Raw genomic sequence first — 27,428 nt, forward strand, 5'->3', positions numbered from 1 at the left:
GGCAGTGGTATAGTAGTCTTGGGATTAGATTCATTTTGACGGCGGTGATCCTTCCGAACCAAGAGATTTCCTGCGTTTGCCATCTGGCCGGGTCTTTTCAGAGATCTGAAAATAATGGGTGGAAATTTGTTTTGTAGATTCTTTCCGGATTCTTTGGGACTTGGACGCCTAAGTAGGTGAGGTGCCGCTCCACCCATGGGATCGGGGTATTTGGCCCCTAGAGAAGCCCTGCGTTTCTTCGGCATATTGACACTCATTGCTGCCGACTTCGTGAAGTTTACTTGAAATCCAGCTGCTTCCTTATACTGCTCTAGTTCCTGCCAAATAGCTTGCATGGATTCTTCTGTTTGGGTGGTTGTCGGGAGTACGATGTCAGATGGTTTAAGGTGTAGTCGGGTCGAAGTAGGTAGAGCATTATTTGATCAGCATGACCCAATTTGTCATAGTCATTGCTGTAGTCTGATGTGTGCGGTTAGCTATGCCTGTGTCCACGCGGGTAGTGCGATATATACGAAACTAGCAAATTTGGTGGTGATTTGTTGCCCGATTTGTGTGGCTGCAATAAAACAGTTGGTGACACTATGCTTCAACTAATTGCAACTAGAGTAGCACAGGCTATACTTAACAGGCTCTTCTAGGTGGATAGCATCGTGAATCTACCTACAATTCTTGCACTTACTGCACCTCGTCAAATGTTTCCTTTACCATGGGCGGCCCATCCTATAATTCATCTATGTGCGATACCCGCCAATTCCTCAAGTCCTTCTAGTGCGGTTCCGGGGATAGTTCTTGATTGCATTCCCAAAGTAATGCACAAGAAACCCCCACCTGGCCTTCTGGCACGAGGCATGGCACAATTCCTCCCATGACAATCCCCTGCAGTGCATCTCAAACTGTCAGTGTGCAATGGTGGTGATCCTATCACAACTACTTTGAGTGCTATTTGCCTGTTTTTCCTGTACATGCCAAGTGTCGCAGACAAATCATCCTGTGACATTTTATAGTGTGAAAAGCAATATGAAGGGCTGTGTTTCAGTTGGTGGTGCTTGTGGGAAACCAGGGTCATGATTGGTGTTTGTGTGATCTGGGCCGCTGCGATATTAGCCGGTGCTGCCAAGTGCTGTGAGGTCAGGTTTGCCACGAAAATGGACGGCGCTCCCTGGTGATGAGTGTTTCTATGCTCGTATTGGAAATTAGAAGGGTAGGGACGGGTTTCAGTATAATGTGGCAAATACAGATTTTGAGGACTTGTTTTAAGGAAAGGTAGTTCTTGGTGCGACGGATGTGCAGACAAAGAGTGTTCCAGATGGTGGGAGCTAGGATGGAGAAGGCTGAGCCGCCAACTCTGGTGAAGTTGTAAGGGGGAATAGCAAGGAGGAGAGCTGAGCCTAAACTGAGGTTTCTAGGGGGTTGGTAGTGGATTTTATGAAGAGCGCAGTATGTGATGCACAATGCTTTGAAAGTCGCTATTAGGGAGCCAGTGTAGTACTCCGAGAGCAGGGGTGATATGTTCTCTGGGCGAGAGGGCAAGGATCATTTTGGCTGCTGGATTCGTTGGAGTTTCCTGAGCTGGTGTGCTGGGACGCCTAGATAGAGGGCGTTGGTGTAGTCTGTGCAGCAGGTGATGGGTAGTACTGCAGCGACTCTTTGCGGATAGGAGAGATGGGAAAATCATTGTTTTAGGGTGCGTAAGTGGAAGTGGCAGGGTCTGGATACGAAGCGGATGTATTTTAAGAGAGATAGGTCTGCTTCTATGGTGCATCCATTTTTTTTTAACAGGGATGGATGCAGCAGGTGTGGCTCTTAGTGCTTTTGGCCATGTTGAAGTTTGGGGAATCAGAGTAGTTTTACCACATAGTAGGATTTCTGATTTGCCCGGGTGGAGGATTAGGTGGTTGGTAGTCATCCGAGAGGCAGTTACCCAAGAGTCCTAGTTTTGAATTGGGTGTTGTAGTAGTGGATGTGTTTTCTGGATGGGTGAAGTCCTGCTAATGTTGAAAGGGTGAGTCGCTTTAGCAAAACATCTTACTAAATGTATACCACAATTTGGTGTTGCTGCAGTTATGCACAATGACAGCGGTATGCAATTCACTGGGCAGATGGTTAGAGATCGCTACAAGTCTTTAAATATCGCCCAGCCTTTTAATTGGGCATATTGTTCCCAATTTAGTGGAGCGGTAGAACACTGTAACGGAGAGAAAAAAATATGTAAAGAGACTCCCCTTCGATGGCCTAGAGCCCTACCACTGTTTTACTGCATATGCAAAATAATCCAAACAAAATACATGGGTTGTCACTGCACGAGATGTTCACTGGATACCCCATGTGCAAATCTACAGCCACTACTTTGAAAGCAATTTTAAACCATTCACAACACTGCTGACTGCCCTACTTATCCACTCGCACATGTAGAGGATTGTGTGTTTTGGTCTGCATTGTTCTTTTTGCTTCTATGGTTGTATGCAGCATACCTATACAGTTATACAATTCTACTGTTATCTCCCATTGAAGATAATGCACCAGTTGAAGCGTAAGAGTTGCACTTGCTTTCTGATGGGTGGAAATTTTAGAGACCGTGGACAGTCGAGATGGTCTAGTAGAAGTCATGTCATCATGTTAACAACATATACATTAGACATGTTTTTGAAGGGGTTAGGATATTATCTTCAACACTTGGGAAGCAGGACTACATCCAGGGAAGACCTGGACATTTTGCTACCAAAACACCAAATGACATGCTGCAGACCTGATGAGCCACGAAGCTGCATTTCTCCTTGGTGTACAAGGATCTCACATAGAATTCTAGCCTCATTTTCCTGTTTCTGTAACACTATTTTAATCTTAAAAACTGGAAACCCACTGGATTCGTCATGTGGCTCAATTCAGCACCTTGTCACAATGACCTTGATGTAGGTCAGCACATATCTTGTGTGCATATGTTTCCCAAAGCCCCTCTTGTTTCCAAAGAGGGTGCCAGATAATAGGACTATCACAGAATGTAACTCTTTCTAGTCCTTGCCTGACTACGGAGCAAACCTGCTGTGTACTTAGCAGAAGCATTCAATAGTACTGTGGAGGTCACCAACATTCTAGAAAAGGATGTGCATCCAATTGGCTAACCAAATAAAATGAAACACTTGTCATCATATAGTAGACTCTCAATTTACTGCAGAAGTAATCTGTATGTTACCCATAGGTGTCAAACTGCATGGACCACTGCAATAATTCAATAAAATGTACATTTTAAAAAGTCCCAGAAGAACACAGCTTACACACAGCCACCCTCCCGCCCCCCCCCCCACCCCTGCCGCCCCACCTCCCCTACCCCTGGGAGGCTGTGGGGTTCTTTAAAGACTAAGCCTCCCTGCCTAACCTGCCCATGCTGGTATATACACTGTCAGTTTTGTGTTGCCTTTAATCTGGTCTGCCAAAGTTCCATGCTAGAGGGTAGGTCAGTGACTGCCACATGCTCCTTGACACAGGCCCCAAAGGAGGTATGTAGTGGATTCCAGTGCACCCCTATCTCTAGCCTCATAAGCATAAAGAACCGTATTAATTGGGTAACTCTTGTGTGGCCAAGGAAGCACAGTTCCAGCGAGAACAGCACCAAGTGCTGGCTGGAGAATCACGATATTTGCAGTCCACGCACCTCTGGCATTTATGATCCACGCAGTATCACTAAGGAAGCCTACTTTGCCTTTAAACAGAGATGTGCAAGTGCTGCTTGCAATGGGAATAGCAGTCCTTGCTTACATTGTCCCCTGCATGTCAAAACAGAGAATATTGAAGTCTTACAGAGATACAAGTTTGATGTGGAAACCGCTCTCGTGAACTACTGCAGAGGCGTAAATCACCCAATGAGTTGATTGTAAGGTGGCAGAAGGGGTTTAGTAAACTCAGAAGAGCCATAGGGTGGTTTGTTTGACCGTATCCGGAAGTAAAATCTAGGTGGGCCAGTGCCAAAACCTGACCACAGTCAAGAAAATCTCAGCGAAAGCCAAGAAAGAAGGGCAGGATACTGAATCCTAGAGACTGAGGCACTTTTTCTTTTTAGGCAAGGCTTGCATGAGAATTATGAGAGGGGCAATGACTGAGGTCATTGGACCTACAGAAAGTCTGTTACCAATGCCAATGTAAAATTCTATCACCTATTCCATGGAAACCAGTCCAAACCTAAACTCTGTTGGCAAATGTATTCCTTAAATACACAAGGTAGCCAAAACTAGATTTTGAGTAGTCTGTCAATCCCTCAGCTATGAGACTATGCAGTGTTGTGGCGGCCGGCTTAGGAGCAGATTGAGGCAGTGTGGGAAACATTTTGCATTCACAGCCAAACTTGAGCGGGTGGGAGGTGGATTTTATTGACGAGTTAGGACTATCCCATTTTAATGCTTGTGAATGTGTATGCTGCAACTGAAGTTGCAGGAGGCCTATTAACTAGTAAATACATAACATGCCAGCCAGAACATATTCAAAGGATATAAACCATTGCTTCAGCTTCCATTGGTATGACATTGGCTTCAGAGGGTTGTCTACCTACTTAGCACACAGTCTTCGTTTTGCAGGTGGACAATACCATGGCTCTCCGTTGATGGCATCCTGGGCAACATCATTGCTTTGGTTCAGGCACAACCAGTTTGGATGTCACTGGGGCAGTCAGGGATGGTGTCTTGGTGGTTCACTTCTGGGTTTTCATCTCTTGCAGATGCCCTTGTTTTTTATTCTTGCCAGAATTTCCTTTCTAGCTGCTTAGCCAAGTGACCGATCCATCTGGCCCACATAGTCATCAGCGTACCCTTTCTTTTGTCCACGGTGAGGAGTGTGGCTTCAAAGAGAAGACTTTTACTTCCTTGTGTGTCCTTATTTTTGACCAGTGTATTATCAGTGACTTCAATGCCTAGTTCATTTCTTGACCGAGTCCAATCAGTGATGTGGCAGGATTACTGGATCACTGGCTGTCCTATTGTGTATTACCATAGCAGGTACAAATGTCGGAAAATGTAGTAAGCTGCACTGGTCGCACTAACTGCTAAGCTGGTCGATTTGGGCACTCAGGCTTCCAGTGTCCAAACTCTTTGCAATAATTACCCCGATTTAATTTTACACATTTGGCATCTTTCTATTTTGAGCTCTTCTTGAAGCACCTTAACAGGGAAACCTCTGTCCTGAAAGCTGAGTCCCTCACGGTTCCTGCTATTTCCTTGCGAATGCTGAAGTTACTGTACTTTTAACGCCATTCATCTATCCTTGGTAGTTTCTTCCAATTCCACTGCCTTTTCACGAAGATGCTGGCCAGATCACTTAAGTCAGATTTCTGCCTTCCCAGCCAATAAATAGCCCCTTAATTCCTTCAATCTTTGGATGCAGCCGCTTTATGAACACAGAAATCCTGGCTTGCTGTGCAGTCCTTGGCTGTATGGAATACCCAAAAACCTATCAAGGGCAGTACTTGAGAGCCCGAGCAAGATGGCTGCCGGGTGATCATGCTCCGTGTCCAACGAGCTCTGGGATTCAAAATCATCTTGGTTCGCAGTGCCTGACTGAGATCCTGAGGACCGCTACATGCTTCTGATAGTCTATTTGCCAGGCGAATCGTTTCTCCGCTATCGTCCCCGTTGTCTGAATCGGGGGACAATAGCGCCCATTGCATGCTCCTGCCCTGCAGCAGCATATGGTTAGTGAGTGCTGGAGTTCTTCACTGCATGCACCAGACGTGATGATCGTACTCCTCACTTAAGCGGTTGCACCAAATGAGAAGAGGGCTTGTTGAGAGAGCAATGGACTTTGTTAGTGGTGCGCTTGGGGGAGTATGGCGTTAGGTGAGTGATTTGCCTCCCTTACTGCAGGGCTTAGCTCCTGCTTCCTGCTGCCCTCTACAGGCAGGTATCATCTCCGTCAGTCAGCCACCATCTTAATGACTTTTTTTTTTTAATTATTTTTTAATAATGGGAGTCCATGCATGAACTCCATTACAAATATTGGAGTCCTGCGCTCGGCATTATTGCAATGACTCTCCAATGTTTGCCGAGCAGCACCGCAGCGTCCGCTCAAGGCCACGTCCCGCACAGGGCCATATGGGCAGTACGTTGCATGGCACAGGCATCCAGCGTCCTAAAGCATAGGGTGATGGATGCCTGTGCTCGGCCACGTACCACCCACTATGGCCCTGCACTGCTGCTGCCAGGCAAACCTCGATAGTCGCACTAATGCAGAGTGCAGGCAGTGCTTATCATGCAGTGTCACACTGCTTCACAAGCAGAAAGACTGAGCGTGGCGGACCCGCTCACCACCCTGCCATGATCCACCATCTGCACAGTCCCTCAGTGCTCACCACACTTCTGTGATGGGAGGCGTGCCGAAGCCTGCACCTAAGTCAAGGGCCCGGCAAATGAGGAGATGTGGGGGCGAATGAGTGCGGCCCATGTAGCTATCTGGTGGGCTCACCTTCCTCGCCCGACGATCGGAGGTCAATCTTGCTGCATGCAGCCATTTCCCAACATGTGGATCTAATGCTGATTTTTCGACCGGGATCCAGAAATGCAACTAGATACTAGCAGCATTATCAAGTAGCATGCACCGAAATATTTGCATTACAGCGCTATAATGTGGGGCAAAAAGGCTGGTCATTTCTAATATATACTGCTCAGTTAGGTGCCACCACTTTATTTTCAGCCTGTGAAGCACCACAATGATGGTACACACGTGCCCCAGAATGCCCTCTAGAGCAGCATAGTGGCTCCAACGCGATCCAACAGGGGTAAAGGCTAATAAACTGTTCGGCGAGAAGATTACATCTGGGATGCTCTGGTTTTAAACAGGGGAGCAAGGTTGCGGCACAGCCCATGGACTCAAATACAACTAGCCCTGGTGGCGGCAACAGCAGTAAGGTGGTGGCTGACTGACAGAGAGAGATGATACCTGGCCTGTAGAGGGCTGTGGGCGCTACGCCCCACAGGAAGGGAAGCAAACCACTCCCCTAACGCCGGACTCCATTCCGCAAGAGCACCACCAACAAAGTCCATTGCTCTTTCGCCAGGTCCCCTTCTCATTTGGTGCAATACGCTGTGGTGCGCTGCACAAGTTACGAGTACGATCATCACGCTTGGTATATGCAGTGAAGAACTCCAGCCCTCTCTAACCATACACAGCTGCCGTACAGGGGAATGCAACCGGCGCTACTGGCCCCTGATCCAGACAGCAGGAATGATAGCAATCCCATCACTGCGCCATTCGGCCAATCCGCCAGGTGTCAGCCAAAGATGGATATCCAGATGCAGCTGCAATTCTTAACTAAATGAAGCTCATTGGCCTTGCGAACACAAGAAACTAATAGTACTGTTCATGCCATTAACAAAGACATTCAGGATGTGAACACCCACCTCAATGCCCAGGCTGAAATAACCACTGACGATGACCTTGACGGGGTCATCTGGGAGATACAGCGCCTGAGGGCTAAGCTAGAGGATCAGGGGCGCAATCATCTCTGCCTTGTGGGCTTCTGGAAAATATTGAGGTGGGGCGATTTGGAGGGGGTTCATTCCTCAGACTCCTGCAAGAAAATCTGCATATGGACAACTCCCGCTCCTACATAATCGAGAGAATACATAGAGCTCCTATTCCTAAACCCGCACCCGGAGACCACCTGCATGTCATTGCAATGTGATTGCTAAACTTTCAGCACAAAGTAGCGATCCTGCGAGCATACCGATTGGCTGGGGCGATCCAGCTCAAAAACTCCACTTAACACATTTAAGGGGTTTATAGTGATTGCATCGAATGCCTTCGCATCTAAAAATAACCAACGGAAAAAAAGCATTAAATGCATTTTTTTTTTTTAATGGGGGGCCCCCCGCAACCCCTGTTTTTTACCCCTTAGACCCTATTATAATTAAAATAAAACCTTTTTTACCTTTGAAAAAAATGCATTAGATGCTTTTTTCTTGATGCGTTTGGCATTCAATGCTTTGTATTTGATGCAATGACTGGATACCATTTAAGGACTACTCACTTGAATGCTCCAAGCTCAGACATGCCTTCAATCAACTGTTCGAGGCATTGAAGGGTACAGACTACAGGCAATATCTTACATTTCAAGCAGTAGAGTGCATACAACTTAACCGACAAGTGGCTCTCCTTAAAGGACCCTGAAGAGTCTTAAGATTACTTTTCTCAAGTTCAAGGCAATACAGTACCGCACAATCCTTTGGGTTTCCTTCCCCAAACTCCAAGCAACACAGATCAAAAGAAAAGGGTCTTGAGGCTCTGTCCTCCAGACAGCATTTGTAGACGTCAGGTCTCGGGATTTCCTTCCCCAAGACGTCAATACCACAACTGATATTTGTCTTTCAAAGATCAACACAAATCCAGGACAACTTAACACTCCATCTGGTTTGCATCACCAGCTTACTTGGAGTACTTCTTCTGGATATATTTCACAATGGGTTTGACTCTCACATTTCAGGGTTCCCTGGTCTAGGCGCAGTTGTCAGACCATACGGTCCACCCATCACAGGACATGAAACCATGAACCCAACGCTCTTAAGCCCACACTGGTTCTTCCTTTTACCCCTGTGTAGAGATTCACCTTCACTCGGCCTCTTGGCTTTATATATAGGTTCACACTTTCCTGGCTTCTCTCTGTCAGCCTCTTGACTTTGCCATTATGTGTTACACACCTCTGTGCTAGTCTTTGGCCTTTTAGCACTGTACTCATTCATAAAGCTCACTGTATTGCGGTGGTCTGGTTCATGCCCCACCTTTTTGTGACGCACTTTCACACTTGCGCTTTTTTATGAAGGTTGCATTTAATTGGGCACTGTCCCTTTTATGTTTCATCGGTTATACGTTTTGCCCATATTCACTATCCATAAATTGTTCTTGTTTTACGTTTTCATTCAGTTCGGTACTCAATATATATAGTTTAGTGTTGGTTCAAGTTTTCATTCCGCTAGTTGTTTAAGATGCATAGTTTATCTTTGATTCGAGTTTTCATTCAGTTTTCAACTTGTATATTACAGCTTTGTTTCATGTTTTCATTCCGTTCGGTATTCAATAAACACTGAATGGCAGTTAATTATCTGTGCGCAACCTTCCTGAGGTGCTCTGGCTTTGAGTGACCTCACCATCTTTTGGCATCCTCTCCGGCGGCTCCTCCTGCCTTCAGTCTGCTTCACTTGCCGGCAGACCGTCTCCTGCGAGCTCTGCTCTGTGTGTTCGCCTACACACGCCTCTTGTCTCCCCGACAGACGGCATCCCGTCTTTCCTACTTGCCGGCAGAATTAGCAACACGCCTCCCAATATTGGGGCTCCCACATCTGTGGTAGCCCCATGGCTCCACAGCTCCTCGGGGCATCACCCGTCGTCCTGGCTTCCTCGCAGGTCCCACCAGAGCCTTCTCTTCACGTCACGGGTCTCCTGCTGGTTTCTCCCCAACAGGTCTCCCTGTTGCTCTCTCTGCTGTTCTCTGATTCTCCATTTATACACCTGCAGGTGTGGATTCCTAATTAGATTTGACTGACCATATTTAAAGGGACATGCCTGACCCTCATAGCTCTCTGCAGGCATCTTCTTCATCCCAGTAGCAAAGTGGTGAAATGGAGTTTGAGTGTTTATTGCTCTTAGTCACCTCTTCCTCGTCCCAGTACTTTCAGGGCTGAAATGTGGGTAAATGGGGGAAGCTGATTTACAATAGCATGAAAAGGCAGGGGGAGGGTTTGGTTGGTCATTAATAAGGAAAGGTGGATACCATGTCTCACCTGTGGGCACCCACTCCCAATCCCCAAGGACCCTCCACCCAGGTGATCATCCCTCGCTTCTCTACCCGAGAGTCAGGATCCAAAAGCGATGGCCTTTCCCTAGCCACCTGAGAAGAGGATCCAGGGGGAGTAGGAGTGAGAATACCCTCATGTTTCTCACAACTCTCTGATCATGCCCCATTGCTCATGCGATTCACCCTCCCAGTCATACCATACAAAGCCCTGCATTGGAGGCTAAACCTTATGACACTGCAATGTCCGGACATAACGGAGCTTCTAGTTCAGGATTCTGATCAGTTTTGGTGGGGTACATTAGTTGGGGGATATGACACACTCAAATGCTGGAACTCCTACAAAGCATTCCTCATAGAGCAATTTATATCTAGGTGGGCATATAAGAAAAGGCGAGAAGGAATCCCAACTGACCTCAGAGCTGCAAATGGCTGAATGCAAATGGGATCCCCCACATATATTCCTGTGCTGAAACTACGATCTGATATCGCGCACATTACGACTCTTATGGCCCAAAAAGCCTTCTCTAAATGGGCACTCTATCTTTATGCCTCAGGGCACAGACCCCTTCGTATGACTCTTGTTCTCAAGGAGAGGTGACTGATTACAGCGATTAGGGATAAGGACAAGACGTTAGCTGGCGACCATGCGATAAATAGGCGCTTTGCTGCTTCCCCACTGGAGATCGACATGGACAGATTACAGCCTTTCTCGACAAGATAACTCTTCCTACATTGGCACCAGAGGATCTGACCCTCCTAAATGCGTCTCTCGATGAGGTTGTCTTCAGCGCCATACAGGGGCTGACCTTGTGCAAGGCGGCAGGAACATAGCAAGTATGCTGGCATTCGTTTTGTTTATTTATACCGCACGCCGAACCCGGAGGTAACTGGGCGCCAGAGACTTAGACAAGGTATTCACCGATTATGTTGAACCATTCCTATCTGCAACCTTACCCACACTAAACACTCATCCACTAGCATGCAAATCATTTCTGCAGTGCTGTGAACATGCATTCACAGAAATCACATCTGCATGTACTATGAAGCTTTACATCAATCGCACACCAATCGTATCCAAGTAATCCCAACAGAAGACATTTCAGTCACACCAAACATGACATTAGTTAAGTTAAAAAATAAAAAGGCTGGGTGGTACGAGATACACAAGACACTGCTGCCATATAGATGGTGTCCAAGTGCCATTTTCATGACACTTAGACCTCAAGGGAGGGAGACAAAAGTGGTGTGTACTAATTTCAAAAGACACCCCTTGAGTGGAGGGAACCGGAATGGTGTTCCCGTCTTCTCCAACACACCCCTAGAGAAGAGGGAGCGGGACTGGCGTTTCATTGTTTGGCAAGCCGCTGGTGGAAGGAGCCGGAATCGCATTCCTTTCCAATGTACGCCTGAAGCGGAGGGAGCTTCACTGACGTTTCTAAGGCAGGCCTCAAGGTGAGCGAGCTGCACTATCATGCCTTGCCAAGTTGTGTTCCCTTCTCCAAAGCACGCCTCAAGTGGAGGGCTCAGGAGTGGTATTCCTTCCCAAGATACGCATGAGTGGAGTGGAGTGGAGTGGAGTGGAGTGGAGTTTCTTTCAAAGGCACGCTTCAAGTGGAAGGAGCCTGAATCACGTTCCTTTGCAAGTCACGCCTGGAGCAGAGGGAGCTAGACTGACATTTCTTTCTAAGGCAGGCCTCAAGTGAAAGGTACTGAGTGGTGTGCCTTTTGAAGGCAGGCCTCAAGTGAAAGGTACCGAGTGGTGTGCCTTTCGAAGGCAGGCCTCAAGTGGAGGGAGCAGGACTAGCAATGCTTGTGAAGGCACGCTAAAGTGAAGTGAGTTGGAATGGTGTTGCATTTTTATTAAAGGCACGCCTCCAGTGCAGGGAGCAGGAGTGCCATTCCTTTGTAAGGCATGCACAAATTGCGAGCCTATGGGTCCCTTTCAAGCAGTGATGGTCATTCCCGTAAATCAGTCGATCTTCAAATACTTTTCCTTTGTATGATACAAAAGGAAACAAGGCTGTAGGCAGAGGGCTGGCTGGGAAGGGCATTGGGGACAGTACACCCGAGTATCCCTCCTCATTCCTTGTTTTGTGCATGCATTACATTTTCTGTATGGTTGTGCCTTCATGGGTGTGGCAGGAACATAATCAGCAAAGTGTTGTCCTTTCAATCTGGCCACATCTTCTACCTCTGGAAAGGAGGGTGTTTGTACATGGACATTGGTCAGAGATTGTACAACCTCTTTTTCAAAGTTCACAAATGACAGGTTGTTTTGTGGAGCAGCTGCACGGTATACAACATAAGCATTGTATGTAGCTACATGCATAATGTGTATGGCCACTTCTTGTACCACATGAGCGACTTGCGTGCAGCATGGCATAGCTGAAGCAATTGGTCTGCTTTATCTACTCCACTCATGTACTTGTTGTAGTCCAGAATGCACCTGGGCTTCTACACTTGTTGAGCCTGCCTGTGCAAAGTGACTAGTGAAGTACTTTCATCATGAATAGTACTTAGCATGTGCACATCTCTTCTGTGGCAGAATTTTACTGCCAACAGTTCGTCCCGCCGCAAAGCCATACATGCTCCCTTGTCCAGCTTCTTGCACACAAGTTGTCTGGGGAAGCCTTTGCTGTTACTGTGGATTATACCGCATGCCAGTGTGCCCACATTGTAAAATTCCTTGAAAGTGGAATTCCTGCGTAGAAATTGTCCACATACAAATAGTGACCCTTGTGGAGCAATGGTACGACAAGATCCCAAACAATCTTCTCACTTATCCCTAAATGGCCGGTCAAGTGGCACAGCGAGTAGAGCGCTCGCTTTGACATCCGTGCTCGCTTTGACATCCGTACAGAGCCTGCTAAAGCAGGTTCGAATCCCGGCAGGGCCAAACTCAGCCTTTCATCCTTCCGAGGTCGATAAATGAGCACCACACACTGTGGGTAATAATAAGCAGCGCTCCGATACCTGAGGGTTCGTAGCGCTATATAAGTGCCTAATTATTATTATTATTATTGTTAAATGGGATGGGCTGGCTGGAGAGTTTAAGCTAGAGTCTTTTCCAGTGTAGACTCTCATGCTGTAGGCATACCCAGTGGTACTTTCGCACAACATGTACACCTTGATCCCATTTCATGCTCTCTTGCTCGGAAGGAACTGCTTCAACAGTAGACAACCTTTTAACAATACCAATGATTCATCAATGGATATGTCCTGGCTAGGAACATACACCTCTGAAAATTGCTGAGTAAAGTGCTTCAGAAATGGCTGAAGTTTAAATAGCCTATCACAATTTGGGTCAGTTCTGGGCAATGCTGCCAAGTTGTCATTGAAATGCAGCATACGTTGCAGAGCTTAAACGATTTCTACTCATTGTTGCTGGCTAAAAAGGGGTTGAAAATATCGCTTTAGTAGACCAGAACATTGAGATAGCTTTGGCGATATTCCCATGAGCAGAATGAGACCCCAACATTTTCTCATCTCAACATTGGCAGTTGGAACCCATGATTGTGCTCTGGAATGGGGTTTGAGAGTGGGTCACTGTGACCTCAAGAACTGTTGTGCATACAAATTGGTTTGCTGAACCGCATCTGCAATGAACCCATCCTCCATAAAAAGGTTGAATAAGTCAATAGGCTGAAACCCATCTGTATTCACTGTGCACCCTGATATTCCAGTGAAAGGGTGCACAACAGGCTGAGCCGTTGCTGGAGGCACCCACTGCGACTCATTAGTCATGTCAGAATCTGGCCCTTGCACGTCCTGCATGTCTCCTCACCCTTACAGGTACCCTGCGTGTTGGACGTGTCAGAAGAGGTGCATGTACTCTTTCATTCTCTTCGTCATCAGATGAGGAGGTGAAAGTAGCCTCAATTGAAAGCTCACTTCCTGAATCAACTTCCTGCTCACCCTCCGAAGCAGTGTCTGTTTCAGATTGCACATTCTGTGCCTTGCTCCGAGCCGGACTGCATCAGTACAGCAAAAGCCTCCTCACCAGACATTCGACAGGAAGCCATGACTACTGTCTTGATGGAACCCTTAACTGCCCAAAGAACACATAAAGACAAACAATAAGTAACTGTGGTTCTGAAAGTATGAAACCTAGTAGAGTAAGTGGTATTGAATGCCACAGATCAAGAGCATACAAGTGTGCCAAAATGTCCAGACTCTGCTCACAAACTGTAGCAGCCCTCTGCAATGTGATGTACTCTCAGCACAGAGTTTTACTTTGAAAAAACTCAGGTGAAATGCTGAGGACCAGCAGTGGGTAGATGGCTACAACACATCTGCACCTACAACAACATCAAAAGAATCTAAGCAAGATGTCATTTTCAGCTATACATTACACAAATACAAGTGTGGGGACGAGGATGGAACCCACGGTACCAATTGACAGACAGCCACCGTGCGTTGCACCCTCTCCTCCCCCATGGGGTGCAGGTGGATGGGAAATGCAGGTGAGAAGCAACCATGTAATGTCTTAGTGATTGGGTGAGGTGAAAAGGCAGAGGCGATCTAGAAGCAGACAGTGAAGATAAGGAATACACATGGCAGGCCCTTCCAGACAATTGCTGGCACACTTTCGACAAAACCCCCTGCTCATTCACATATGGTCCTGTGTTCGAAGGGGGAAGGGTCACAAGGACGGAACAACTGCAAGGGCCAGCAAGTGGAATTAGGCTTCTAAAAGTGGTGATGGTTTGCAAAGAAATGAGCAGCACGGACATATTCAATGCATTGACATTCCATCAAAACAATGTACTATGCAATGGCTAGGAAGTCTCACTGTCAATAGATTTACTCGCCATTGTATTACCATGCCACACAATACAGTAAATCCATCAGTTACCTGGCTCCAAACCCTTACCCCCACAACATAGCATCTGGGCAAAGTTCAGAATGTCTGCAATTAAAATGTCCATGCCTCTCTTTGAAAGGTGCGCTCGGTCTCGATGAAACATCAGTTCACCTTTGAAGTCATGGTGAATTGTCCGAATTCCGTCATTGCCCTCTTAGTCTTGCCAGCTCGCCATTCGGTTTCCTCACTGAGGAGTTGATGGCCTTTTCCTTCCCTGGAGTTCTCCAATCCCTCTTGGGGAATCATTTGGGACCAGGGCACCACAGTGTTTGGGAACCCCAGTAACATCCATTCCAGTTCAGCCATCAGTAGCTCCCGTATCCCTTTCCGTCCCATAGAAGCCATATCCTTTCCTCCCAGATGCACCACTATAAGATAAGGGGACGGGAACATCTCCTTTTGCTTGGGCATCGCAGATGGCTCCTCTGAGCTGGTGAAGGCGCATTCCCCCGACACCAAACCAGTGGACCGAGAGCATCCTTCCAAGACCCAGATGTGCTTGGCCCTCTGTCCTGCAGCCTGTTGGAAGAAAGAGTGCCTGATAATCCACACAACCCTCATCCTCACTAGGAAATGTAAACATGAAAATCCACCAATATGGCCAGACCTACAGTTTATCAATTTGCACAGCTATTGCCTCAACACACGTCTCTTGTAACAATCCCAGACACACACTTCCCCCAATCTCACCTGCACTTCAAATGTGAGGGAACAGTACTTTTCAGGGAAAGAGGTGAAGGACACATTATGTCACCTTGTGCCAATGGCACATTTGTGCTGGCACAATCAATTGTAATCGGTGAAGGTTTCTATTCCTGTGGCCCACCGATTCTACTGCACGGTGGTAAGGTGAGTTGCATGTACTGCACCGTGATACTTTGTCACAGTGACTATTCTGACAGAGGAAATGAACGCCACAGCAAGTGTGCATTGTATGCTCTGTCAATATAGGCACCCTGACAGAATGTGTGCCAATCATCACAAATGGATACAATTTTGGACAGTTTCATTGTGAGCGCTTCGGCTAAAGCCCCAGGACCACTGGTGAACTTGTGGGCAGTCGACCAAAAAGGGAGAGAAGCGCCCAAGTCCAGGCACGTCACCCCTGCACCCTGCCAGGCCACCCTGGAACTGCCGCTGGACTTGGGGATGGTCGACCCAGATGGGAGACGGGCACCCAAGGCCAGGGACATCACCCCCAACGGTCCTGAAATTCAGGCTGGCCTGCATTGCAGGTTTCCCTCCAGGGAGGGATGGGCACCCTGTGGGGGGGGTCCCTGGGACCACCGCTGCACTTGAGGAGTGTCATCCAATAAGGGAGACAAGCGCCCAAAGTCGGGCACGTCGCCCCCGACCCTCCTAGACCTCTGGCTGGGCAGCGCTACAGCTTTCCCCTCCAGGCAAGAATGGGGACCCTGCCAGGCCACCCTGGGACTGCCCCTGGACTTGGCGATGGATGCCCCACATGTGAGGCCGTCATCCAAGGCCAGGGATATCACCCCCCTCAGCACCCCCCCCCACTGTCCTGGACCTCTGAGTGGCCTGCGTTACAGCTTTGCCGCTTGGGAAAGGATGGGGACCGCTAGACTTAGGGATAGTCAACCCACATGGTAGATGGGCGCTCAAGCCCCCTGGGAAAGGATGGGGCCCCTGTTGGGTGCTCTCGGGGACTGACGCTGAACGTCAGGATGGTCCTCCAACATGGGAAAGGGGCACCAAAGGCCGGGGGCATCAAACCCCCAACCATCCAGAACCTCTGGCTAGGCTGTGTTACAGCTATTCACTCGGAGTAGGGATGCGGACCCTGCCGGGTCACTCTGGGACCACTAGTGAACTTGGGGGCAGACACATCAACCCCGACCATCCTAGGCCTCTGGCTGGACAGCGCTACAGCTCTCCTCTCCAGGAAGGAATGGGGACCCTGCCGGGGCTCCCTGCAACCACTGCTGAAACTTGGGGGACGAAAGACCCACATGGGAGACAGGAGCCCAATGCCAGGGACATCACCCCCCACTGTTGTGGACCTCTGGGTGACCTGCGTTACAGCTTTTCCCTCTGTGGAGTGATGGGGACCCTGCCGGGGCTCCCTGGGACTGCCGCGGCACTTGAGGACTGTCGTCCAACAGGGGAGATGAGGACCCAATGTCAGGTCAGTCACCCCTGACCATCCTAGACCTCTGACTGGGCAACGCTACAGCTTTCCCCTCCAGGCAAGAATGGGGACCCTAAAGTAGCACAAAAAATCCCAAGGGGAAAAAAGGGGTTCGCATGGAAGAGTACTGTATTAGTTTGAGTACTCAATTATAAAAATAGAGGCGAGGAAGAGAAGGAAGCCCAGACATAAATATTCACATTTTCATTTTTAATTTATTACCATTGTAAAATTGCATAATATATCAACATCAAAACAACAATAAAATAGATGAATTAATTTTAGTATAAAATTCTTGTCAAATCTCATGCCTCAAAACATTCAATCGCAGTTTAGTTGCCACAATTCATAACCTTGTATTACTCAAGGTAAAGCATCGCTGTCTCATTTTTAAATTTCATTCAAAAAATGGAATTGCTGTAGAGAAAATGAATAGTTAACAATTGGATAAAGTGCTAAATGCAACCAAGTGCTAAGTGCCAAATTGTTAACAAAGAAATAAAGTACTGAATGCAAAAAAAGTGCTAAGTGCCTACTGTGCATACTGTGCATACATGATCTTCACCCTGGGACTGCCCCTGGACTTGGGGATGGTCGCCCCACATGGGAGACAGGCGCCCAAGGCCAGGGACATTACCCCCACCCCACTGTAATGGACCTCTGGGAGGCCTGCATTACAACTTTGACGCTTGGGAGAGGATGGGGACCCTGCTGGGGTTCACTGGGAAGGTCGCTAGACTTGGGGACGGTCAACCCACATGGGAGACGGGCGCCCAAGGCCAGGGACATGATGGGGACCCTGCTGGGTGCTCACTGGGCCTGTTGCTGAACGTCAGGATGGTCCTACAACATGGGAAAGCGGCACCAAAGGCCGGGGACATCACTCCTCAACCATCCAGAACCTCTGGCTAGCCTGTGTTACAGCTATTCACTTGAAGGGATGAGGGATCCTGCCGGGCCTCCCTGGGACCACTGCTGAACTTGGGGGATGAAAGAACCACATGAGAGATGGGTGCCCAAGGCCTGCGACATCACCCTGACAGTCCTGCACCTTTGACTGGCTTGCGTTACAGATTTGCCCCCTGGGAAAGGATGGGGACCCTGACGAGGCTCACTGGGACCACTGCTGGATTGGATGACACAAATGGTGACCACTCCAATAAAAGGAAAGCGCTCCATACCAAGTGTGCATTTCATTCTCAGAAGAAATGAACATCCGCATTAGTAGCGCAAACCTATTTGAGAAAGCGGTAGTCATTATTATGTTCACTAAAGTTTTTTTCATACAAAGCAGCCAACATCCTCTATTCAGGGCACACCCATCATTGACCACATTACCTCCCCACTACCAGTTCTCACCCACACCACTGACACTCCAGCCACAGTCCCACCCACCACACTAACCATCCACCCCCCTCCCCGATTACCATGTATAATAACAAAAGCACTTTTCGTACTACTTACATAAGTCGGCGGAAGCTTTCGAATAGCCACAACTGCAAAGGGGAAAAAGAAAAGAATTACAATCTGTACTCAGCCCACCAATAACACATCCAAACTGTAAGTCTGCTATCTGCATCCTTTTCTATTCCTTGAACCTGATACATGGCACATCCCAGTCAATCTCGACCACGGAAGGGTGACCTGCACACTGATAGGAAATGGGAATAAGACCAATGGGTTATGGAAACCCCCACCACAAACTAAACATTGTGCAGATGGCAAAGTGGCAAACTGCCCTCTCAGGGGAACAGCACTGGTCATCTGGTATGGGGGGCAATTTGTGGCCTGCCCCTGCAAGTGTGTCCCAGGCAACCACAATAACTCCCCCAAGCACCCACTCCCGCCCACACCACCAACAATTCTGCCCTAGTTCCCAACCACCCCACTAACAACCCCCTGCGTAATATACAATGTTAAAACAATGCAAATTCAATACTTGTATAACTAAAGGAGAAGCTTGAACTGAACAAGACCTGTAAACAGAAAAAAACACATTTATTATCAGTGTCGGTCCAGCAAAAACCACCTTAGTCTGCCATGCTCCCATCTTCCACTTTGCCACTGAGCACCGGGGGGTAGTCACAACGTTCATTCCTTCACAACGCCCAATGCACACTTACTATGGTGCTCACTTCCCCTGTCTGAATACCGTGCATAGGAAGTAAGCAGCACACCAATGTGTCGTGTCGTGCCATTGCTAGGCGCAGATCCAGCGATTCTCACCCAGCAATGCACTTGCTTGCATTGCAAAGCAGCCAGTTCCCCTCCATTCATCATAATCAATGGTGCCTAGTGTGCCCCTCAAACCCCTAAAACATCAACAGATAAAAACTAAAGACTTTTGTTCCTTTGGCCCCTTCGCCATGGGGCAGATGGGCACGTTGGTGTGCCCTTCTGCACCCAGGGTGGCAGAAAATGCACTGCCTGATGCCTTGGGGGGGCCTGTGCCAGGTTTTCTACTGGCCCTCTCCCCCCCAAACCCTAAATGGATGGGGGAGGCATCTCATGTAGCCCTCCGTAGGGCCACATAGGGGCTGAAATCTACCCCCAGGGAGGGCTGCATGAGATGCCCCCTCCATTTTGGGTGGGGTGGAGCGGGCCACCCCCTTTGCATTACAAAAAATCACTGGCGGTTTAGGGTGCCCCCAGACCTCCCTAAATGCATGCCTACTTTTTTAATTTATTTTTTTTTGTTTTGTCACTTACTTGTGAACAGATGGGCACATTACTGTGCCCATCTGCCCCAAGGGTGGGCAAAAGCTACTGGCCCATCCTTTTGGGGGGGGCCCTGTCCCAGGTTTTCTGGTGGCCCTCTCCCCCACACCCCAAATGAATGGGGGGCATCTCATGCCAGAAATCTGCCCCCCAGGGAGGGCTACATGAGATGCTCCCCCGTCCACTTGGGGTGGGGGGGACACTGCCCTTTTCATTACATAAATGACTGGTGGTTTAGAGTGCCCCCAATCCCCCAAAATCCTGCTTCCTTTCTCAAATTTAATTTTTTTTGTTTTGCCCCTTTGCCATGGGGCAGATGGGCACATTAGTGTGCCCATCTGCCCCCAGGGTGGGCAAAACGCACTGCCCCAAGCTTTGGGGAGCCTGTGCCAAGTTTTCTACTAGCCCTCCCCCCCACCCCAAATGGTTGGGGGGCATCTCATGTAGCCCTCCCTGTGACCACATAGGGGCAGAAACCTTCCCACGGGGGGGCTGCATGAGATGCCCCCCTCTATTTTGGGTGGGGGGAGAGGGCCACACCCCTTTCAATTACAAAAATCACTGGTGGTTTAGGGTGACCCCTCAGCCCCCCTACATGCACACGTACTTTCATTTTTTTATTTTGCCACTTACCTAGGGGCAGATGGCACATTACTGTGCCCATCTGCCCCCAGAGTGGCCAAGGCCTACTGCCCCATCCTTTGGAAGCCCTGTCCCAAGTTTCCTGGTGGCAGTCCCCCCCCCCCCCACACCCCAAATGGATGGGGAGGCATCTCATGTACCCCTTCCTAGGGGCAGAACTCTGCCCCCAGGGAGGGCTACATGAGATGGCACCCCATGCACTTGGGGTGGGGGGAGAGGGACACCCCACTTTTCAAGGCATGAATTACTGGTGGTTTAGGGACCCCCCACCAAAACAGTCCATAAACATACATTTTGTTTTTTTAACTGTTTCCCACTTTCCTTGGGACAGATGGCCCATTAGTGTGCCCTTCTGCCCCCAGGGCGGGCCAGCTGTGCTGCCACATGCGTTGGGGGTCCCGGGCTGCTTACATAGTAAGTGGCCCCCTCGCACACGCCCTCCCCCGCTTCTAAAAACGGATCCCTGTTGGTCTAGTGGCATAGCTGGCCGCGGATCGAGCGATCGGCGCCCTGCAATGCTTCACAGAAGGTGTTGTTGGAAAGGGGGAAGAGTCTCGTCCTTGGCAGTGCAAGCATAATGCTAAGAATCAGATAGCTCGTCTTTGGAACTAAAGGGGTTAAAGGAACTTTTTGTTTATTTGACCACATCAGGCCTCGAAGGAATGGACTTTCATAGGAAATGAGACTTGACCATCATCAGTCCTGAGAACAGCCGTCTCGTGCCAGAGACAGCACTATACTCCAAGCTCTCATCTTACCCCCTGTCCAGAACGTGGAGAAGGGAGACCCAGGCTACTGCATCCTGACATGTTATTTGAGAACACTTCTTTCTTTTCTTGAACTATCCCACACCCCTTTTTGTATTAGATGTGAGGTTTGGAAATAGGTTTCTTAGTATAGGCCATTTTATTTTATTTTAACACAACGCCACTAGGACTGCTTTGGTTTTCATTTGATGGGCGACGCTTGCTCCCATCTTAGATTTAGGTTTAGATTAGGCGTTTTTCCAACCCGAATACAGAATTCATTGTTCATTAAACACCCTTTAACTGTGATCACTTGTGTCTGTCTTACTTGTTGTCACCAGGAGTTTCTCACAAGACCATCCGCATCATCCACAACTCACTGCCTTCAACTCTCTCTTCCTAAGTACCTTCCTCCTAGAGCCCTCCGCTCATCTTGTAATGCCCTGTGGGTGAATCGCTTCTCCAAGCAGAGAATGGGGGGGGGGAAGGTAGATCTCTCTCTTCTTCAGGCGCCTCCCTCTGGAATGGCCTCCCTGACTCTCTGCCTTGAGCCGGATCTCCTTACGTTCCGGAAGCTCCACAAGATCTTCCTTTTCTCTTCTTCATCGCTCCCTCTCCTCTGCTGATCTTCCCTTGCTCCTGCTCCATTTACTGACTGGATGCTCTGTGTCCTCCGAGTCTTACATGACATCAGGACCCCCTGACCAGTCCCTCTGAGCTTGCCACCTGGCCCACCTTGCACTGCCGCCTGGCTAATCTTGCACTACCAGGCTGGGATTGCCCCCTTGTAGTTCCAGCCTTCCTTGCACTTAACTCGGGGGCCCTGCTGCTCTGGGTGCACTTTGCCCTGTGCCATCTCCCCTGCACTTCTTGTTGCACACTTGCACAATCTCAATGACACTAGGCCTAGTAAGATAGTTTGTCTTGTCCTCCCTTTGTTTACCCTCCCTTGCCTGGTTGTGCTTTGAAACACTAGTATAGGCATATGATAAACAACAAATTCAATCAATCAGTAAGATGGCACCCTTTTTAGTATCCCGCAAACGGCAATCTACTGAGGGTAGAGCAGATATTGTATTTTCTTACTCAAAAATTAGTTTTCACAGTTTACAAAAGTATTTGATCTCATAGAAGAGCATTCTGAACAATAAGTACATAGTAAAATGCCTACTTGTAAAACCTTGTTTTGTTCATCCGGAAAATTTATTTTGTTACTGCTAAATATTTATAGCATATTTGGATGGGCGCAATGCAATATTTTGCAAATATTCATCAAACATTCTGTTTATTATAAATGTTATTATTTTTTTTTAACAGACAACACTTCTTCATTTTTGGGAAAAAACCTCACACACAATGGCAGCCATCCATGAAAGTTTCAAGGGTTACCAGCCATATGAATTCACAATGTTAAAGGTAAAACAAACATCGAGGACTTAAAGTTTCAATTAGTCAAATTAATGTTGTGAAATGAATAAACATTTATCCATGTTGAAAACAGACTTAATGGAAATTGACCTACTGAATGTTAACTTGGAAGCCTGCATTGTAAACAAATGACGCTCATAACTTAGGTTCATAGAACACAAGTAAGATTCTGACTTGAATTTGTGTGTGCTATTGCATCCTGCTGCTAGAGTTGAGGAAGATCATAAAGAAAGTTGAGACAAATGGATTCTTTTGAGATGCTGTTGCATAGGGTTAAAAATAGGGTAATCTTTATTGCGGTTTTGTGTCCAGCTATCTGTGCACTTCACCACTCACATTGACATCTGAAAATCCCATACAGTGTAAAATTAGAGTACTGGAGTCTTTTAGGATTATAAGGAATTGCTCTCTTAATCCTGTTTGGCAAAACCTTCTGCCTAGACAATTAACTTTGACATTTTGAAGCAAAACCAATTCATATGCAGCATGTTAGCATTAACCTGACTGACAACTACCAAAATTAGTCTGCTGGATATGTTCCGTTGCTTTTGACGCAGCAAATATATTGGTGGTATTCTCAAGCAAAACACCTACTTTAATTGGTATGTATTTTTGAATGTCAAATGATCACTTGTGTAATATGACAATGAACATTCAGTTGTAGTGCCTTGGCTGTGAATCTCCTACCTCCCATCATTATTCTAGCCAGTTTTGATTTTGATGCACTGTTTGGTGGAATTAAGAGAAGCGGAGCAGAACATTTTACCTAGTAGTTTGGTCAGTAGATAGATGTTCCTGGCCCAGGAACCACCATTAACTCACTGCATCATTCTCTAAAGATTCATTCTAGGATTATTTTCAGGGACCACACTTGTTAAAAAGTGAGACTTCATTCAGTTTGCCTGCAAACAAAATGGAAATTATAATGCCAGAGCAAGCACTGCGCCTATTCGCTATGGCCAGTAGCTAATCAGTCGTATTCGAACATCCCTTTATGAAGGGCCATCAGATATGTCTATAGGGTTGTTAATAAAAGCAGATCTATCCTTTATAAGACTGCTTTCTCAAAAGTTGCTATTGTCTTCATTGAAGACGTGTCGTTGGTGCTCGCGGCTTGTTGTGGACAGAATTAAACTTACTTATTTAGATGTTTGCTAAATTAGGGAATGAGGACTGCAATTTCCCTTCTACCCTGTAGATCATTGTAGCCATACTCTAAACCTAGGATGTACAATCGTCTCCTTTTAAACAGTTTAGCTAAAGGTTGCTGATTCTGTCCTGTCTCGTGTGGCAGGCAAACTATGGTGTTAAGGAGACTAGGTTCCAGGGGAAGCAGACTGCTCCGCAAACCCCTGGAGGTTATGTATAGAAGATCCCCTAAACTCTGTCCACTGCCAATCTACGGACACAACCCCCCCCCCACCGCAGCCCCCCACACGTCATAGGTAGCGTTTCCCCTGGCTCCACACTTCGAGGCCATCTACGAAAATGTCTTAAGAATCTTCACTCCATTTTACTTTTCCCATCATTTGAAAGGTAGCGATAATTCTCCAGCATTGGATCTTTAATGGATTCACATGCTGTGAATATTCCCAGTCGTCAGGCTGGGAAACTCTGGTAACTTCGACTTAGTAATTTGCCTCCGGAAAATTTTGACACCTTGAGCATCGCATCAACCTCTTTGTGGGTGCTTTTGGCAGCACTAATGGGACATCAAGTGTATAGCTCCGCCCCAGCAGTTTCCCCTCTTCCAAGCTGTTGGGATTCCTCGTGTTTCTCTCCTGAGAGAAAATTACATTTCTTCAAAAATGACTTTTTGCTTCAAAATTTCATCTTCCGGTACATGCAATGTTGACATTCATCAGTTTCCAGACCAACCATGGACACTTCAGGACCTAAGAAGTCTTATTTAGGCCATGCGAAACCTGCAGCCTAAAAAACATTTACGAGGGAGACGGGCATATGGAGTGTCTTTACTGCCTATATCTGAACCATTCGGCCGACGGCTGCGACATCTGCCAGGGTTCTCTCAAAAGACCCTTAAGGAAAGGAACCGACGCCTTATCTGCTGGCTCAACGAGGGAGCCTATCTGGGATTTGAGGGCGGCTCGTCACAGAGTGGGTGAGAAACCACTCCCTCTGACAGGAGGTCAACATCAAGACCGAGGTCCAGATCTGAGTACACGGTGGCAAAGAAACAAGACGGGTGAGGCAAAATCACCCTTGGGGCATGATAAAGCCAAGCGCACTTCATCAGTGAAGAAACATCTGCCCATTGGTGAAAAGTCTGATTCAGTGTCCAGACACTCTTCCAAGGGTCTGTCGTCGAGGTTTCTGTTAAGCAAATCTAGGGAGAAGGTCTTGCACCCTTCCTCAAAATCTGCGGACCCATCCAGGAAATCTCCTCTGTCAACTGACAAAAATATTAACAAACTGACTATGACATCCTCCTCAACCTCGTTGTTGAAAGTCTACCATGAGTGGCAAAAAGCACTACTCCTCATCAGAATCTTGGAGATCCTAGTCTAGCCATGAGTCATCAAGACACCAGTCAACGGCCAAATCTTCGTCAACCGCATCTTCGTCAGGGTCTATGACAATCACTTTGACCTCCTTGACGATTACCACCCTGAAGACGACCAAGAAAAAGTCGTCGGCTGAAAAGCCTACACATCTGTCGAGCACCAGGTCGGAAATTTCAGAATTCCTGACAGAAGGCAACGCATTGTCCGCTAAGAGTATTTTAAAAACCCCAACCGGGACTATGATACAGCACGATCAGGCTCCCCTGGTAATTTCTCCTTTTTGTATCCAGTTATCATGCCAAAAGACATTCTTCAGCATGAGATTACGTCAGATTTTGAGCCTTCACAATATGAATACAAAGGTGTATTTGAATCTGACCCTGTAGAAAGAACATCTGATCCTCATATCCAGGGACCAGCTAGAGGGCAAACCACGCCTCTAAGGTCTCAAACACCTACTCTGACATCAACTTCTGCAGGAATAAACGGTATGCAGACACAAAACCCAATTATAAATCTTCAATCTCTGCTTTCCTTGCAGGTTCTTTCTACATTGCAGTCTCCATTAGGTCAGCTTGATGCCAGACTTCCGCTTCCTCAAGCTCAAATAATGCAACCGTATGGACAGCCACATGTTACCCCTCAACAAAGGGATCCAACCTATCCCTCTAGAGACCAGGGCACACACCCTAAGATACAAACACGCCTAGACCTCCACCTCCACGTACATTCAGTCCATGTAGGAGAGAACAAGAGGAAGGGGATCTGGTCGACACAGACCAGAGTACTGATCCGAGGGATACAACTTCCACTGCTTCCTCGTCCCCAAGAAGAGCCAACACATTGGACACAGACCCAGACCAAGATGCACCGGATAACCCGGCTCAGCCTTCACCTCCGGGCGATCTCGGAGTGTTCCATTCCACGATGTCCAAGGCCGGGCAGGAGTTTGGCCTAATTCCAGAAGAGGAGAAGAAAGATTGTTTCCTCTTCGACCATATGGGTAAACGCAGTAAGGCAGATTTTTCCATACCCATACTCGATCATGTTTTGCAGGAGGGCCGCCGTAATATGAAACCTCCTTTTACGGAGCCTGCAGTTAAAGGAAGATTGGAGAAAGTCTAAGGCTCCAGATACTATTCCGAAGTGCCTCACTTTGCAACCTGTTCCAGAGTCTGTGGTCTCGGCGGCAGCAAGCCGCAAGGCCCGAACACAGCATAAGTGTGCCACTCAGCCAGACAATGCGAATCTGAAAATTGATTCCTTTGGAAAGAAGGTTCTTGCCATTGGGGCGACAACTATAAAAGCAGCCAAGGATGCTATTACCTCCTTGAAGAGCGGTACGGCTCTGGGGGAAGATGGCGTCACGGTCCGTTTTTATAAGATTGTCTGCTCCGCGGTGGCCCCTTTTCTGGCTAAGGCATTTAACACTGCCCTGGACTCAGGCTCTCTGCCCTCTTCTATGATGTCAGCTCTCATAGTGGTGTTGCTGAAGGATGGGAAGGATCCTGAGCAATGTCAGTCCTATAGGCCCATTTCACTGCTTAACGTAGATGTTAAGATTTTGGCCAAACTCTTGGCGAACAGGCTGTCCAGTTATCTTCCCTCCCTGGTTCACGGCGACCAGGTTGGATTCATCCCTGGTCGGCAGAGGTCGGCTAATGTGAGGAAGACCTTGGGGTTAATGTATGAGTCGTCGAAGCAAGATTTGGAGGCCTATCTCTTGTCTGTGGACTCGGAGAAGGCCTTTGATCAGGTTGAGTAGCTGTACATGGGGAGAGTGTTGCGGAAAATGGGCTTTGGGGACAATTTTTGCAAGTGGATCGCCGCGCTATACAATGGTCCCTCAGCTAGGGTGTTGGTCAATGGTTGCATGTCACTGGGATTTCGCTTTCTCGTGGTACGTGGCAGGGATGTCCCCTTTCTCCTCTGTTATACGCATTGGCAATGGAGCCATTCGCCTTCGCAATCAGGGCTGACGAAGGACTCTCGGGGTGCGATGTGGGGATCATGAGTTTAAATTATCCTTGTTTGCGGACGATATCCTAGTGTATTTGACAAACCTTCGCGTGGCTCTACCGCGGTTGTTGGGACTGGTCCGCCGGTTCGGTTCCTTCTCTGGGCTCAGAGTGAATCTGTCTAAGTCATGTATAATGCCCATGGGGGGGGGGTGGACCTCGAACTTGAGGGGAGAAAGGAAGTGTATGGGGCGTGAGTGGAGCGGGATTTCATCAAATACTTGGGCGTTACCATCCCCAGGGATCTAGGTAAGGTGTTCGAGCTCAACTTCCCTCCTCTTCATGCCAGAATTCAGAGATCTTTTAAGGTGGGCTCCCTTGACCCTTTCCTGGTTTGGACGGATGGCAGTGATTAAGATGAATGTTCTTCCGCGGCTCTTCTATCTCTTTCTGTCTCTTCCCTGTATAGTGCCGGATTCGTTTTTTGCCTCATTGCAATCTCGTGTTCTTCGTTTCTTATGGAATGGGAGGAGACCCAGGGTTGGATTACCTACCCTGACTCTCCCCAAGTCCTTTGGAGGTTTTGGCTCTCTGGACTTCAAGGGGTATTACAAGGCAGCTCAATT

At 47.8% G+C, this 27,428-nt stretch overlaps 1 protein-coding gene across 9 annotated transcripts in view; it reads left to right on the plus strand.

Moving 5' to 3' along the window:
* The window catches only part of ICA1 (islet cell autoantigen 1), a 1,066,176-nt gene that overhangs the window by 334,376 nt on the left and 704,372 nt on the right, over window positions 1-27,428 (plus strand). For all 9 annotated transcript variants that reach the window (XM_069648510.1, XM_069648512.1, XM_069648515.1 and 6 more), the window contains one exon: window positions 22,209-22,307. In XM_069648510.1, coding sequence (XP_069504611.1) covers window positions 22,209-22,307 — 99 coding nt within the window. The remainder of the gene's footprint in view (window positions 1-22,208; window positions 22,308-27,428) is intronic.

The sequence above is a fragment of the Ambystoma mexicanum genome, chromosome 2q, assembly GCF_040938575.1.
Source record: "Ambystoma mexicanum isolate Mex_15411 chromosome 2q, UKY_AmexF1_1, whole genome shotgun sequence".
NCBI classification, from domain to species: Eukaryota; Metazoa; Chordata; class Amphibia; order Caudata; family Ambystomatidae; genus Ambystoma; species Ambystoma mexicanum.